At 45.6% G+C, this 16,196-nt stretch overlaps 1 protein-coding gene across 3 annotated transcripts in view; it reads left to right on the forward strand.

The window, feature by feature from the left end:
* Positions 1 to 8,818: 8,818 nt before the first annotated feature.
* Positions 8,819 to 16,196, forward strand: part of NTM (neurotrimin) — a 1,300,688-nt gene continuing 1,293,310 nt past the window's right edge. The window contains exon 1 of one of the 3 annotated variants that reach the window (XM_060180190.1): positions 8,819 to 9,246. In XM_060180190.1, the coding sequence (XP_060036173.1) occupies positions 9,165 to 9,246 (82 nt within the window). In that variant the 5' untranslated portion in view covers positions 8,819 to 9,164. The remainder of the gene's footprint in view (positions 9,247 to 16,196) is intronic. The other 2 variants (XM_060180189.1, XM_007539606.3) reach the window with 2 other exon arrangements.

The raw sequence follows: 16,196 nt of genomic DNA on the forward strand, positions 1-16,196 counted from the left end.
CAGGGGGACAGCACATGGTGTTTGAACAGAGCATTACACTGCTCCTCTTGCCATGAATTCTCCCACCTCCTGCCTTGTAAAGCAATATTCAGAATCACTGAGAAGACCAGACACAGCATATTGGTCATCACTGCTTCTCCATCCTGCTCCTCTTCTCTCAGGTCCTTCCTCAGCCTGTTCACCTTGCGCACGTACACTCGCATGCGCACGCGCACTCGCACACACCACACCCTTACCTTTGTTCTCACTCCCATTTCTCTTTTCACAACCAAGGCTTTGTAAAGAAACTCAAACCCAGTCAGAGAGATGGTCTTCTACAGGAGTTTGCAGATAAAGCTGTTGGCAGTAAGCATCCTGAATGCAGTGTCTCTGGGAAGTTCTTGTTAAATATTACCCAGCAGTTTAGTTGAGTTTTATCTTTTTTTTTTTCCTTTGGTTGAGCTGATTATAAGGACTATTATGAAGAAGCCAGTGTGTGCATTTGACATTGTATAAGAGCTTTTACCGTCTTCATTTTGGTTAATCCCCGGCAGCTCTGTGAAGTAGATATTATTATTTCCACTTTGTGGATGAGATGGGAGAGATGAGATGAGGCCAGATGAGAAAATTGAAGATCTCGGAATTGAAGTTGATAAATGGAATTAGGCTCAAGTCCAAGTCTTCTGATTTTAGATCTTGAGTTCTTTCTGTTGCACTACTATGTCCTATTACTTCTTTTTGAGATGATGTGGATAATTCATAGAAATCAAGACCTAATGATAATTCCTCTAATTTTAGTTACAAAGCACCCAAAACTCTCTTTATGTGGAAATGTGGGTTTACATTCATGAATTCTTCATCTTTGCACTGTTAGGAGTTAGACTTTCTTTTTAAAATCAGCTGAGGCAAATTTTCAGTAAATTGGGAAATCTCTAGTTCTAACTCAAATCTCAAAGTAGAATCACAAAATTCAGACACTAGACTCATTCAATTCACATCAATGGGATATGGGATGGGATGTTGCCAATATGTCCTCTGCAACTGTTCCTTTCCGGGGATAACATCTTTTAAAAGTAGGAGAATGGGAAAGGGGATAACATAGTGGTTATGCAAAAAGTCTCTCCTGAGGCTCCTAGTTCTCAGGTTCACTGAGCAGTGCTCTGATAAAATAAAAATAAAATAAGAAGTAGGAGACTGATATCTTCCCTCCAAGACTTCTTCCCTCCCTGAAATAAAAGAAGCACACTGCTCAACCCCAAAGGTGAGGAGAGCATGCAACCCCCTCCTCCCCTGCCTATAGGGCTGTGCCCCAGCATCCAGGTTCCACGAGATCACCCACCACAGTGGGCCTCAGCTGAGGCAGGCCACAGCGGGCAGACAGCAGAGTGGAGCAGCAGCTTTTGTTAAGTCCTGCACATTATTTCAGTGCTGCTCTTTAGATTTAAGCTCCCGCAGTTCTTTCCATAATAGCTGAGAGAAATAAAAAACACTGCCCCACACCCTCTCTCTCTCATTCCCTCCCATGCACCACACACACACACACACACACACACACACACACACACACACACCTTCCTTCCTCCTCCTCCTCCTCCTCCTCCTCCTCCTCCTCCTCCTCCTCCTCCTCCTCCTCCTCCTTGTGGGGGCTTGCCATCCGACAGGCCTCTGGCCCCATGTGTAATCTTCAGTTCTCCCTCCTGGCGATGAGATCTGCTGCCAAGGTTCAGCTGGCCTTTGGACAGTGGAATAGTCAGGCCCCTTGGTGACCTTCCTGAATACTATGTGGTTTGGTGAGGTGACAGGTGTGTCATGAGGGCAGCTTCCTGAGAATCAATCCCTGTTTGTACTAGCTCACTGCCCACTCTGCAGAGGCTTAAAGTCTCCCAATGGTGAACAGTGTGTGAAATGTCATCCAGGCTGCTCTCTCTGCAGAAGTTAAAGATCTCGTCAGGTTCCCCTTCTTTATGCCTTATTTCTTATGCCTCTTTCTTATTCTTCATCTGCAAACAAAGAAAGAAAAATCTGTAGTGAAATTCTTTAAACTTGAAGGAGTGTGGGTGGTGAGAGGATATCATTCTGCCCAGAATAAGAATCCCTTTCCTGACAATATTTTGTCTTAAGATCATTCATTTTCTTCTGCCCCTTGAACCTGGAAGTTAATGGTGCGGTAACTTGCATCTGGTGAATCCAAAAGGCAAATTGAGACCTCAGCCTTCTAACTCAGAGGAGGGGACTTTGTTGTTTTTTAGGTTCTCCCTCCATTCATGGCTTCCCCCAGTCAGAGCTTGTCATTGCCTCACATGCAGGTCACTGAAACTCCTCACTCAGCCACAGGCCTCCCCAATATGGAAGGACCAAGATAATCCTGACTTGGGTTGGGAGCTGGGCATGGGAGTGAGGAAGTAAAGATTCCCAACTCTAAGACACAGAAGACACCACCATGGCAAATGAGAAGGGAAGCATTGACTGCATTAGGTACTCCATTTCATTGGGGATGGGCCTTCTTAAAATCAGCATTGTGTGTACAGCCCAGAAGAAGCATTTCAATCCATAACTGTTACCAGTGAGGTGAGAAAGGCCCAACAGGGCAGCTGAGTGGCATTGTGTGAAACCTCATGGCAGAAGAGAGGAAAAGATGGCTCCTCCAGAGGGAAGTTAAGCCTGTCCTTGTGTGAAATGTGAAAGTTGCTGGGAAAATTCATTCTCTGTGGCATATTCCAGCACAGTTCTCCATATAGTTTGGCACTTAGCAGTGCCCAGAACCCACCCAACTCAAATCAGACCTTTTATTCAGCCATCCCTGAGGGTATATTTTGCTGTATATGTAACTAGTGTGCAAGGGGTAACTCCTGTTAGCTCCAGGAGTTCAAGTTCACAGCACAGGTAGCCACTCCCAGTAGCACTTGATAGATCCCATCCATCTCAGTTGGGCTGAAACGGGAAAACAAATGAAAATGTATTGCTGGTTTGGTTTTGCTATATGGTGACAGCTGAACTGAATTTCTAATTGCTGTTTCAGACACAGACTTGAGGTGACACAAATTCCAGGGGCCAGCGATGGGATTCAAACCCAGCTAAATGCCACCTCTGTCTATGCTCAGGGTCAACAAGTCATACTGATGATGACAAATACCTCTGCGGTTGCCTGCCATGTGCTGCTGGGCATTACAGTATACAGGTATAGAGAGTAAGTAACATGGAGCAGAGTATTTTGCTAGGTTTCTTTTCTTTCTTTTTTTTTCCTCCCCACCCCTTTAAAAATTTTATTGCAACACAGAAAAGCAAGCTGAGGGATCTCAGAGAGCTTTCTAGAGCACAAGATTTATGTGTGTATTTCCAGCTCAAAATTTTAATTTATGGCATCCCTTGCCTGTAGTATTCTTTCTCTGCCTTCTAGACAGCCTCTCCCTCTTTCAAGGTGTATTATAACTTTTTTCCCCAGTTGTCAAAGAACTTGAGAAAAAAAATCCATGGCAGAAAATGCATATCTGGGAGTGGGAAGTGACTCAGTGGAAAAGTGCCCTTCTTGCTTGAATGAGACCCTTGGGTTTGGTCCTTGGCACTGCATTAGAGCTACAGGATTTCTGTGGGTGGGGGGACAGTGCTTTTCTCCATTTCCATCTTCATCTCCATTTCTATCTTCATCTCTATCTCTATATCTCTCTTCATGAGCACAAAGTTAGGCCAAGTGAGTGACTTAGTGGCAATGTGCATGTATGAGATCACAGATTCAAATGTCAGCACTGCATTAAACATAAAAGAAGAAAGAAAGAAACTGAAGGGGTTGGGCAGTAGCTCAGTGGCTTAAGTGCATATGGTGAGAAGCACAAGGACCGGCATAGGGATCCCAGTTCGAACCCCCTGACTCCCCACCTAAGGAGGGGGTCATTTCACAAGCGGTGAAGCAGGTGTGCAGGTGTCTATCTTTCTCTCCCCATCTCTGTCTTGCCGTCCTCTGTTTATGTCTGTCTATCCTGTCCAACAAAAACAACAGCAATGGCAACAACAACATCAAGGGAAACCAAATGGAAAAAATATTAAAGAAAAAAACTAAAGAAATGATGGAAGAGATGTCTAAGTGAGAGAGCACAAGACTTGCATGTATAGAGTCCCACATTTGACTCCTAGCCCTGCGGAAGCCAGAGTTGAGCACTACCTGACCTCTCCCTCTCATAAATATATGAAATATACATACCTGAGCCATTTTAAGAAATGCTTTTTTTTTTCTTGACTGAGGGGACTGATGATTTACAGTCAACAGAAAATATAGTAATTTGTGCATGTGTAACATTTCTCAGTTTCCCACATGTTCCAGGACCTCAACCCTCCCCATGCTCCTCACCCCAGAATCTTTTACTTTGCTGTAATACATCAAACCCAGTCCAAAGTTCTACTTGGTGTTTTCTTATTTTTCAACTTCTTTTTTTTTCTGTTAGTGATTTAATAATGATCAATAAGATTGTGGGATAAGGAGTATAATTCACACAATTCCTACTGCTGGAGTGCCATATACCCTCCCTTCCATTCAAAGTTTCCCTATTCCTTATCCCTCTGGGAGTATGGACCAAAGGTCTCTATGGTGTGCAGAGGTCAGAGTTCTGGCTTCTGTAATTGCTTCTTTGCTGGACCTGGGCATTCGTAGGTCAATCTGTACCCTCAGCCTGTTTCTGTCTTTCCCAAGTGGGTTAGGGCTATGGGGAAGTGGGGTTCCAGGAAACATTGGTGAGATCTTTTGCACAGGGAATTCAGGTTAGTGGCATGATAGTGAAGTACTAATTTTTAAGTTGAAAAGTGAAAATGTCTGGGATAGATAAATACTTTACTTTGTAGGAGCATAGAACTTATATGCCCAAGATGCCAGAGGTTCAATCTCCAGCACCACTTTTTACCAGAGTTGAGAAATGTTCTGGTCTTCTGGTCTCTCTCTCTCTCTCTCTCTTTCTCTCTCTCTCTCTCTCTGTCTCATAATAACTAAATACATAAAAATAAAAGTTTTAAAAAACAAGATTAAAGGGAGTCAGGCAGTAGTGCAGTAGGTTAAGTGCACGTGGCACAAAGCACAAGGACCGGCCATGAGGATCCTGGTTTGAGCCCCTGGCTCCCCACCTGCAGGGGAGTCGCTTCACAGGCGGTAAAGCAGGTCTGCAAGTGTCTATATATCTCTCCCCCTCTCTGTCTTCCCCTCCTCTCTTCATTTCTCTCTGTCCTATCCAACAATGACAACATCAATAACAACAACAATAATAACGACAATAACTACTAAAAAAACAAGGGCAACACAAGGGAAAATAAATAAATATTTAAAATTTTTAAATAAAAGATTAAAAGGCTGCTACGATAACACACCTGATAGTGTGCCTGCTTTGTCATATACATGACCCTCTAAGATTCCAGCATGGTCCCCATTGGGCTGGAGAGAGTGTTGGTGCCACAGTGATTTTTCCTTCTCTCCCTGTGTCTCTCTCATACTTCCTTTGAATCTGGAGAAGTCCAGAGTGATGTGATAGCTTAAAAATTAATTAATTAATGAATTAATTAAAGTCAGTGAAAAATAACTTCCATGTGATCATGGTAAAATTCTTCCATGTGATCATGGTAAAATAACTTCCTGTGATCATGGTAAAATTATCATTTGCAACTCAGATAATAGTAGAGACAACTTAAAGGCTTTCCTGTTTTTCCTGTATGGAAAAAGGCCAGTTTCATAGGATTTGTCATCTCATGTTGTTATTAAACATAGCAGAGAAGTTATAACAGTGTTTCATATCTATTGGAATTTAGCATAGGGTGGCACTTTAGCAGTTCACCTAAGAGACAAAGGTTTGGGTTTGTTTGAGGGCTCCCCTCGCTTCCCTGCTATGTACTTGTGGGACCCCAGCATCCTCTTCTGTTAAATGGATTTGACACCAGTATAATAGGGAACATTTAGAGCATGGCACACAAGACGCTGCCAAACCTGGCACAAAGTAAATGCTCAATAAATATTAATTCAATTATTAATTTGTAATTGCCACACATGGGGTGGCTTAATAAGAACTTAATCAATGCGTAGGTTTATTGTGGCTGAAGTGAGGATGTTTACAAATGTTACTGCCTCTGTCTTTCCAGGTAGGGACTAAAGACTTAACTAATGACTCATGGGAGATGCTGGTGGTGGTAGAAAAGGGAGCCACCTTCCTTCTGCTCAGAGCTGTTATCACTCTTCACACAGCCATTCCAAAGCATTTAACTCATGTCACTCTGCTAAGCCACGCACAAAAAAGACTAGTACAGAGATAACGTTCCTATCCATTGGGAGTTCACAATATCAAGGACATTTTGATGGGCATGTGAATTAGAATTTAATGATAAGGAGAAAGAGAAAACACCCATTAACAGAGCACACCTTTCAAATAGACGGCGTCGTCCTTAGGAATGAGTCTAGATCTCTCATATTACAGACAAGAGGGTGGAGCTCACAGATGTCAGGTGACCTCTCTGCTGTCCCCATGTCTTTGCAGAGCTGAGACCAAGTATGTGGCCTCTAGATCCTGGTGCTTCTTCTACTCCAAGTCTCTGTGCTGCACATCCGCAAGGTGCCATTTTGTTTTTGTTATAGGCACACACAGGTGAACTGTACCTCTTAGGTGGCCTGCACAAAATGGCCACACTATTTCTGCTTCAACTGCATGCCCGTAGATATAATATAAATCTGTCCTAAAATCTAAATCCACCAAATACTCTTGTGTTCTGAAATTTTAAAATTCATATGCATGGAAATTAGCACATGGGTTTTGGGGAAGTACTGATTTTCACTGCTGTGCACAAGTGGCATATTCTTAAAAAACATTTCATGTGTCAAAACAATTTAAAGGAAATAAACAAGTTGTATTCAATTTAAAAGAAAAACAAAAACAAAACCATAACATCCCTGGGTCCAGAAAACAACCTATGGACTTTTATGAGTGGCATATAAGACCTAAAACCATAATGAAACATGAAGAAGAAGGAGAAGGAGAAGGAGGAGGAGGAGGAGGAGGAGGAGGAGGAGGAGGAGAAGAAGAAGAAGAAGAAGAAGAAGAAGAAGAAGAAGAAGAAGAAGAAGAAGAAGAAGAAGAAGGAGAAGAAGAAGAAGAAGAAGAAGAAGAAGAAGAAGAGGAAGAAGAATGGGAAGGGGAAGAAGAAGAAGAATGGGAAGGGGAAGGAGGAGGAGGAGGAGGAGGAGAAGAAGAAGAAGAAGATGATGATGATGAAAGAGGAGGAGGAGGAGGAGGAGAAGAAGAAGAAGATGATGATGATGATGAAAGAGGAGGAGGAGGAGGAGGAGGAGGAGGAGAAGAAGAAGAAGAAGAAGAAGAAGAAGAAGACAAAAGCAGGAATGATATGATACGATAGTCACATGCTTATATTGAGGAATTCCTGGAAAAGGAGCTTGTTGAGGCCACTGGCTCTGAGCAAGGTATCTCTGCCTTCAGATGAGCAGCTGCAAAATCTATGTTGGGTGCTGCTTTCGCTTCCCAACTTCTGCTGGAGAAGGCAAAAAACCTATTTATGCCACCACTGAAAGGGACGAATCTGGGAAACACCATGGGATGTCAGGCACTGTTTCTCTTACCTGAGAGAGCAGAGGAAAATGGGAAGGATGCTCAAAAGTAGTAAAAAGGGTAGGTGTGACTTAGAAAGGAAGTCAAGGCTGAACCAAAGGGGAACAAATGGGCAAAAAATGTATAGAGATATAGGTAGATAGTGATAGACGTAAAGTCAACCCACATCCACAGATCCACATCCAACACACACCCACATGCAACAACAACAATAATAACGACAACAGTAAAACAACAAGGGCAACAAAAGGGAAAAAAGAAAAAAAAAAAGAATCCAAAATCTAGAATCAGCTACCAGGCAGGGTCTTACACTTAAGAGTATCTCTCAAGAAGACATTAATTATTTCTGTCTGGTTTTGATTCTTCCTTTACCCACTTGATACACACACACACACACACACACACACACACACACACACACACACACACACACACACACAGTAATGCCTACAACTCTCTGAGGGCATCTTATAATCATGAACAGAGTCTGCATTCAGAAAGTCCTTCCACATGTCTCACTTAGCTCTGTCTTGCTGCAGTTCAAACCACACACTGGCATTATTCACTTTAGTGACTCTAGATTGGCTGTGGCATGGAAAATCATGCTTTGTTCTCTTTTGGAGAAAATTCTTCCTAGCCAGACTTGGGGTTCTGAAATCTCAGAAGCCTCTTTTTTTGTTGTTGTTGTATCCCGAATGCATGCTTAACTTGAAGCAATAAATGAATGAAGACTAGGTGTGGGCATGGTGCAGGTAATTTGAAAAAGAAGTGACAGAGGGAGAAAACAACAAAGTTACCTATTATTTTTCAAAGCAAAGGGAGCAGCAGGTCGATGCTTGGGGAAAGATGACAGGGAGAAAAAAAAAATCTGTCACTGACTGATATTTTCAACGCAGAGGTAATTAGGCACCACCAAATGAAATTTGACTCATCTCTGTAAGTTTCACGGAGCATGAAAATGTCCCTTTAAAATTTTCCGTGAGCTCTTGCTGGCTGTGGGATTTTTCCAGTGCAAAGAGAATTTCAGTTCAGGAGGCCGGGGAGCTGGGGGTTGGCAGTTGAGGGTTGGGGGGTGGTACTGGAGGAAAGGGGATTTTCTTCTTTTTTTTTCATGCTTTGGGGCTCTAAGACTGTCAGTTTAAAAAATGAAAGTAATATAGAAGGGGCAAAGTGGCATTTATCATTCCATCTCTCCAGGCTCCTGTCTCTTTAATCAACTAGCCTGATTTGCCCAGTAAATGATTCCTGAGTGGTGTGTGTGTGTGTGTGTGTGTGTGTGTGTGTGCGCGCACACACGCGCGCCCCGCGCGTGTATTGTAGCTCTGTCAATCCTTGGATTAGAACCAATGATTGCAGCTTGTAGGAGGGCTGTCCAGGGCCAGATTGTACGATGTGTCTCAGTGCCAGAGTATGAGTAGAGATAATTACTGAGAAGTCACACTCTCTCACACCCTCAGCTTCTTGTTGTGTCCTTCAGCAAAAACAGTGGATTTAAATCTCCTTCCAGGAGCTTCCGAGCCACACACTCTGTCAGGAGAGAAAGGAAGCAAAACCCGAACCTGACAAAAAAGAAGAGAAAGAAGAAAAGAAGAAGAAGAAATCATGAAAACCATCCCGGCAAAAATGCACAATTCTATCTCTTGGGCAATCTTCACGGGGCTGGCTGCACTGTTTCTCTTTCAAGGTAAGCGCTTGCTATATTGATTTGCCTACTGTAGACCCAGGAATTGTACCGTGTGCTTTAAATGATTCGCAGACTCCCCGAGTCAGCTATGCTGCGCGGATTGCAGGTGGAGGAGAGAGCGAGAGCGTTTCAACAGCATGGCTGGGACTTCATTCTCCAGACCAGGCTGTGAGAATATTGATTGGATTCTGGCTGCTAGCGGAATGGGGGGGGGGGGCTGTGTATGCATAAGTAAAAATGTGTCTTGTGCTCCCATAAAGAGCACGCTGGCTCTGGGCTGGTCTCTTTGGCTTTGTGCACATTCTTGCACACATGCACAGAAGAGCACAAATGTAAACCGGGCTGGGAGGAATTCTAGATTCCGAGGGGGCAACAGGGAGGGTCGTTCGTGCTTTGCTTCTTTTAGTGGAAGAACATTTTACAAGAGGCAACTTTAAATATTGGTCAGTAAACTTGCGAAGCTTCTATAAAGGAGCAAAGGCAGACTAGAAATGATCAGTTAACTGGGCATCTCCTACAGTTCTAAGCTCAGAGATCCAGCACAGGGGATGAGTCAATTTGTAGCTGCAGCCTAGGACAACTGTATTAGTTTTGCATGTGTTTGGGGGTGTGTATTGTGGCCTGGGGGCTGTGTGTTTGGGGAGTGGAAAGCCAGTAGATAAAAGGCAGGGAAATTAACAGACACAAGGCTCTGAAATTCCAAAAGCTTCTCCAAGTTGAAGGGATAGAGGCAGTAAGAGTCAAATGCTAATTATCTGTTTATTTATCAGCACGGTGGGAGGGGCAGTGGAAGAGCTGGGGGTGGGGGGCTGCGGTTGAGGGGCGGCTGCTCCCTGTCCACGTGCTTGGATGTCGGGGCTATGCCCTGTTGGGTGTTGGGGAGCCACATTCAGAATCTTCCACAACCTTGAGTCCTTTTGCTGCAGCGTGTGGTCCCAGCTGTCTCCCAGCTCACCTCTCCCAGCCTGCTTGCTCCCATCTGCTCCGTCTTTTAGGGGTCAGGGGTCTGGCTTGCCTCTTTCATATTACAGATGCCTGGGCTTGTGGGAGGGGGTTGTGACAGGCAGGGAAACTTTCCTTGGGTGGTGCAGCAGGATTCTCCCAGAAGGAAGGTGGGCAGAAGGGGGAAGATCAAGCCAAGCTGGTGCACTGGAATTCCCAAAGGAAAGTTCAGACTGCTGGTGTGGGAAGCATGGGAGCCTGACCCACCTCTGCTCTTCTGCTGCAGTGGGGAGTTCTCAGGGCCTCGGGTCCCCACTGCTTGCAGTCCTGATCACACAACACTGAGCACAGGTTTAGGGGCTGCCACCGACCCCCTGCATAGGCTGCAGTGGCAGTTGTGCAGACAGACCCCCACAAGGCATCAGAGGAACAGTCTGGGATGCACGCAGACATGTGTACGGTGGGCTGGGACTCAAGGTGGAAGGCGAGGCGGGCACTGGAGCCATGACAGGAGAGGAGCCGACAATCCAGTACACCTTGGTGCATTTTGCAGGGACAGACTTAGTGGTGCCCACTGCACCCAGTGTCAGCAGGCACTGGCATCAGCATTACTCTGCTCTCCTCTAGAGACCTCAGTGGGTGCAGGAAGGAAGGAGGCAACTTGAAGGCATCCTTGATTGACCCCTCTTATGTAATGTGAAGCAGCATCTGTGTCTGGGACTGTGTGAGTGCACATGCTTGTGTTTGGGTGGGGGTATGCACCCCTGCTTGGTCCATGCACCCAATAAAACCAGACCCCCAACCCTGGCAGTGAGGGTACTTGAATTCAGGGTCAGGCACCCTCAAGAAAACAGCTTCCATCAAGCTGGCAACAGAAATGGAAATAAACTAGGCAAGAGGTAAAGGGAGTGAGGGGTCCAAGGAAGGGAGAGGGGAGACCCCAACTCCAACAGAATGTCCATCTGGCCTAAGGTTTGTCTTTCTTCTCTCTGGGACAAGGAACTGAAAACAATGGCCAAACTTCCACCATCAACAGCCCTACTGGCAGTATGCCAGGACCCCCAGGGCCATGCTGAATTTACATATAAATTAGCATACAGGATCTTTTTTTTTTTCATCAGAAATAAATTCAGGGAAGCATAATATTTGCTCATACTTTGAATCATCCTTGAATCAATGAGTAGAAATTGGTGTAGGATCCTCCAGAGGACAATCTGACTTTCTGGGGTGACTTCTTATATTTGGGGCTGGGGATGGTGACAGCAGAGAGATTTCAGGTCTAACACACCTGATCCGATGCTCAATTTCCCTAAGAAGCATAGTGGTCTGATTTGTGAATCCCATCCCTGCAAAACTCCAGTTCGCTTTCAGTGTGTTAGGATAGAATAAGGTTGCCCAGTTTTAAGGCAGATGGTCCCCAAAGAATTTACCAGCCCCCGCCACCCCAAACATGCCAGCCAGACAAGCAAAGGTGATATCTGTTTTTTCTTTCAAGGGAAAGAAACCAGAGTCTGCCAGCTATCTCTTATCAAACTTGCAGAATTACAGAGGCAGCCCAGGTCTTGTCTGCAATAATCCACCCCTATTGCATTGACCCAGTGGGACTAGTTAGAATGCAGTCCACATTCCCAGGCAATTTTTTCTCCTCCTCTGTTTTTGTTTTAAGCTGGCTGTAGCTGAAGCTGTGACTTTCTGGGCTTCTTGCCTTCTGGAAAAGGTGACTGGGGCTTCTGGCAGGTTGGCTACCCAGTCTCTGACCTGCTCCCCCAGCCCCCTCAACTCCTACCCTCACCACATCCATAACCCCCAAGCCTGATCCAGCTTAGAGGGCGGGACATTTCTGAGGGAATCAGCACTGATTAGTGATGGGCTGCAGGAAGGGGGTGATTAGCGCCCAGGGGCTCAGGCCCTGAGCTGCTCCAGGGTTGATTAACTGGCTACTCCTGTCACCCAGGAAAAACTGGACTAGCACTGTCCTTTTCAGCACCCTGCCCACCTTCCACCACAGAGAGAGACTCTGAAAGGAGTGATAGGTGGTGCTGCAGTTTTTCTCTTTCTAGAAACCTGGCCATTTCTCCTTCGAAGGCTGAACGCTCCTCTTCATACCTTCCCCCAGGAGCCTGGCTGGCTTCCTGTCAGTCCACTTGTGACACCAATGACAGAGGCTGAGTGGAGAGAGAAGGAGTCTGGGCTCAGCTCATACTCCCCCTCGCTCAGTGCTGTTAGCACAGACCTGCTTTAGCTGGGTAGATCAACCGAGTTCCTGCCACTCAGTAAACCTTTGGGTACCAGCAACAACCGGAGCTGAGTCAGGCTTCTGAGATGTGAGGGAGACATACGTGGCCTGAACAAGACTGGCTGCCTGATAAAATGAAGAATCGCTTTAGGGTGATGGAAACTGGGTGTGATGTTGTGGACGAATGAAGGCATGGTCCAAAAAAGTCAGGGACCGAATGACAGTCACAGAGTGGCTCCTGGCTGCCTGGCATGGAGCTACCAACTGGAGGCAAGTTCAACCCTGTCTGCAGATTTGGGGCTGGTGCTCTGAGCATGGGTCAGGGTCCCTGGAGGGAAGTGGTGGTGGAGGATTTAGCAGTGCCTGCAGGCCTAGCAGCGTGAATGCCATCCTTGGCATTGTAACTTTGGCTCCCAGGTGCAAAGGCTGGTGCTAAGTTTTTCCTGTAGGCACTTTTAAAGCTGAATAGAAATCAACCTGGGGGCCAGGTGGTGGTACACCCAGTTGAGCTCACTTGTTACCAAGCACAACGAGTTCTTGGGTTCAAGCCTGCAGCTCCAACTTACAAGGAATTCGCTTCACAAGGGGTGAAGCAGTGCTACCAGTGTCTCTTTTCTTCTCTCTCTTTCCTACTCTGTCTCTCCATTCTCTCTCAATTTCTGTCCTATCAAATAAAGGGGAAATAAAAAGGGAAAAAATATGATCACTGGGTCACATGGTCCTCTGAGCCCCAGTCAGAACCCTGAAAGAAAGTCAGAACCTAGGGAGTCGGGTGGTAACGCAGTGAGTTAAGTGCACGTGGTGCAAGTGCAAGGACCAGTGGAAGGACCCCAGTTCAAGCCCCCAGCTCCCCACCTGTAGGAGAGTAGCTTCATAGGCAGTGAAGCAGGTCTGCAGGTGTCTGTCTTACTCTTCCCCTCTCTGTCTTCCCCTCCTCTCTCCATTTCTCTCTGTCCTATCCAACAACAAGGACATCAACAATAATAACTACAACAATGAAACAAGGGCAACAAAAGGGAATAAATAAATAAAATATTTTAAAAACCTTAAAAAAAGAAAGTCAGAACCTTTGAAAGAAAGAAAGAAAGAAAGAAAGAAAGAAAAAGAGAAAGACAGAATGAGTTCAAAGAAGCCTTTCTTATCAACTTGTGTAGTTCGTCAGTATATCTCTCCTGCAGTGCCAGAGTAAAAGGCCACTGATCTGAATAAGTGAGAGGGACCCATCCTTCTGGCTCCTTGCTCAGGGGCTCTGCTCTGACATCCTTTCTAGCAGTTTCCTGGGGCTCTATTTCCCACTCGCATGCTGTCTAGCGGCCAGGGCTGATGCTTGCTAGCTGGCAAGGATGGGCCTTCCACACAACTGCTGCTTTATAACCAGAGTTTCTTTCATGGGGCAAAGTGAGGTCTCCATCGACCAAGAGGCGACACTATTTCAGAATCAATATGGGACACAGGGTTCTGGCCTGAGCACAAGACATACTGGGAAGACTCAAGGCACTCTTGGCTGCCCTCATGGGGGTGGGGACAGGGTAGGAGAAGTCTGAGGAGGATACCAGGTACATATGGTGTGGCGCTCAGGGCCCATGCCTGCCCACCCACCAGAATGCTAAAGATGCAGAACAATGGTTGCTTTATACCTAACGTGACAGTCCCCAGTGAGTAAGCTCACCCTCTAGATTTCCAGCCAGTTCTGGCAGGCCTGAGCTCAACTCCACACCCCCTGCATTTCCTGCCAGGGAAACCCTCTTGCTCCACAGCGCCTGTCTCCCCACCTGCCTGCCAGGCTGGGGGAGCAACTCCCCTGGGTGTTGTAAGGACTCATTAATGCTTGTAACACTCCAAACATGTGGTGTTAAGTGGAACTCCATGCTGGGTCTGACTGTATTTATGCAGTGTGCTTCCTTTCTGCTCTATTGGCTTGTTACATGTTTACTTTATGCCTATCGTCGATTGCAGTTCAATAGGACAAATTAAACACAAAGTGTAGAAATTCGCAGCAATAAGGTCATGGATGGTGTCTGGGGTAGATAGGGTTGGGGTGGTGTGTCTATGTGGGCTGCTCTGCCAGTGTCACCTCCTCCAGCCAGGGTGTGTGTGGTGGGGGGAGGGAGCTTCCAGTCTCCATTCATGAAAAGTGGGCTGGGCAAGGCTGGAGAAATGTGCAGAGGGCAAGCCCCTAATCCTTTTCCAAGTGGAGACTTCCGCAGGCAGGTGCAGTGCTGGCAGTGCCATTGGCACCCTGGAGCAGTGTTGGGGAGGGGAGAGATAGAGCCCAGTTTCAGAGGAGGGGTGAAGGAGGGGGGAGGGGAGGGAAATCACAGCTCTAATTGAGATTGTCAAAAAAAAATGGAAAAAGGGAAAAGAGAACTCTATCATCTGTTGAGACAGCCTGATGATGTATTCCCAGAATCTTGTACTTAATTTTATGCTTTTATTTATTTATGTAACCTTCTGGATTAATCCTACTCTTGCTGCTTCAACTTCAAAGATTCATGTGTCCACCCACTTTCCCTCTCCTGCTCTTCCTCTTCTCTCTCTCTCTCTTTCTCTTTCTCTCTCTCTCTCTCTCCTTCTCTCTCACTCTTCCCTCTCTTTTAGCCTTTGCTTTCCCTCTCTCCATATATGTTCTCTACTTCTTCTGTCCTTCTCTCCCCACCTTTCTTTTCCTCCTTTTCATTTCCCCCTCTCCTCTTTGGGGGAAAAAAAATAAGTGATCAGCTGACAGATCTAGGTCAAGCTGGCAGGGGTTGCTCTGCCTCATGCCTGCTTTGCCTAGGAGAGGGAGGGGGATTCTGTCTCCCCAGTAGACCAGGAACCCAGATGACTAGGTGCAACAGAAGAGAGAGAGGACCCAGCCTGGTGAGCAGAGCCATCCCCACGAAGGGTAGCTGGGAGCCTATTGATTACAGAATCCTCAGCTATTTGGTGTCCCTGACATTCTAATTTTCCATATTTAATTTGTCTTTCTTTGCCTCTTTGCTCTTTCTGTTCAGCTTCAAGATCCTGCTTGTGCCAGTTATGGTTGTTGCTTTTATTCTTTCTATTTTCCCCTCCTTTTCTCTTCTCCTTCCAATACATGACAAGTGATCATGGGATCCCCCCTCCTCTCCAAAAAAAAAAAAAATACACAAAAGGAAAGGCCTTTTGTTTATTTGCAAGATGAAAAACAGAAACCCTGCCAGAAGAACTCTGTAAGTCATTTGCAAAACTGCAGAAACAAACCTACAAAGATCCACATTTTCACTGCAGAGAAGAGAGTATTTCAAGGGAGACTGTCAAGCAAAGAAATCAAATATTGGAAAACACATTTTTCAGCTCTGCTACTAAGGACATCTTAGGTTACTGAATTTTATTTTAAAAAAAGAAACAAACTCATCCAATAGCCCTTTTCAGCAATAAAAGGCTAATCAAGAGAATGGTCTTGGATCCCCTTATTCATTCCTTCTAGATGTGCTTCCTTTACTTAGTCTGGAGGACATTACAAGATTCTAATTCAGCACAGATACCATCTAGTTGATCCTTGTTGCAACCACCATGCAGGTGTTTATTGAGCACCTGAGCACCTTCTATGTTCCACATATTATGTTCAGTGTTGGGGATACGTCAGCACCTATAGCTTGCTGAAGAGACCAAACACAGACAATCTCACAGAGTTTGCTTGGCTTGTCATCTTTTCAAATGCATTTGGAAGCACCATCAGGAGTAACAGATATAAGGCAAGGAAGATATGGTGACATGGGTCTCTGGTTTCTTGTGCAGAATGGAGATGGGT

The sequence above is a fragment of the Erinaceus europaeus genome, chromosome 20 (assembly GCF_950295315.1).
Source record: "Erinaceus europaeus chromosome 20, mEriEur2.1, whole genome shotgun sequence".
Taxonomy (NCBI): Eukaryota; Metazoa; Chordata; class Mammalia; order Eulipotyphla; family Erinaceidae; genus Erinaceus; species Erinaceus europaeus.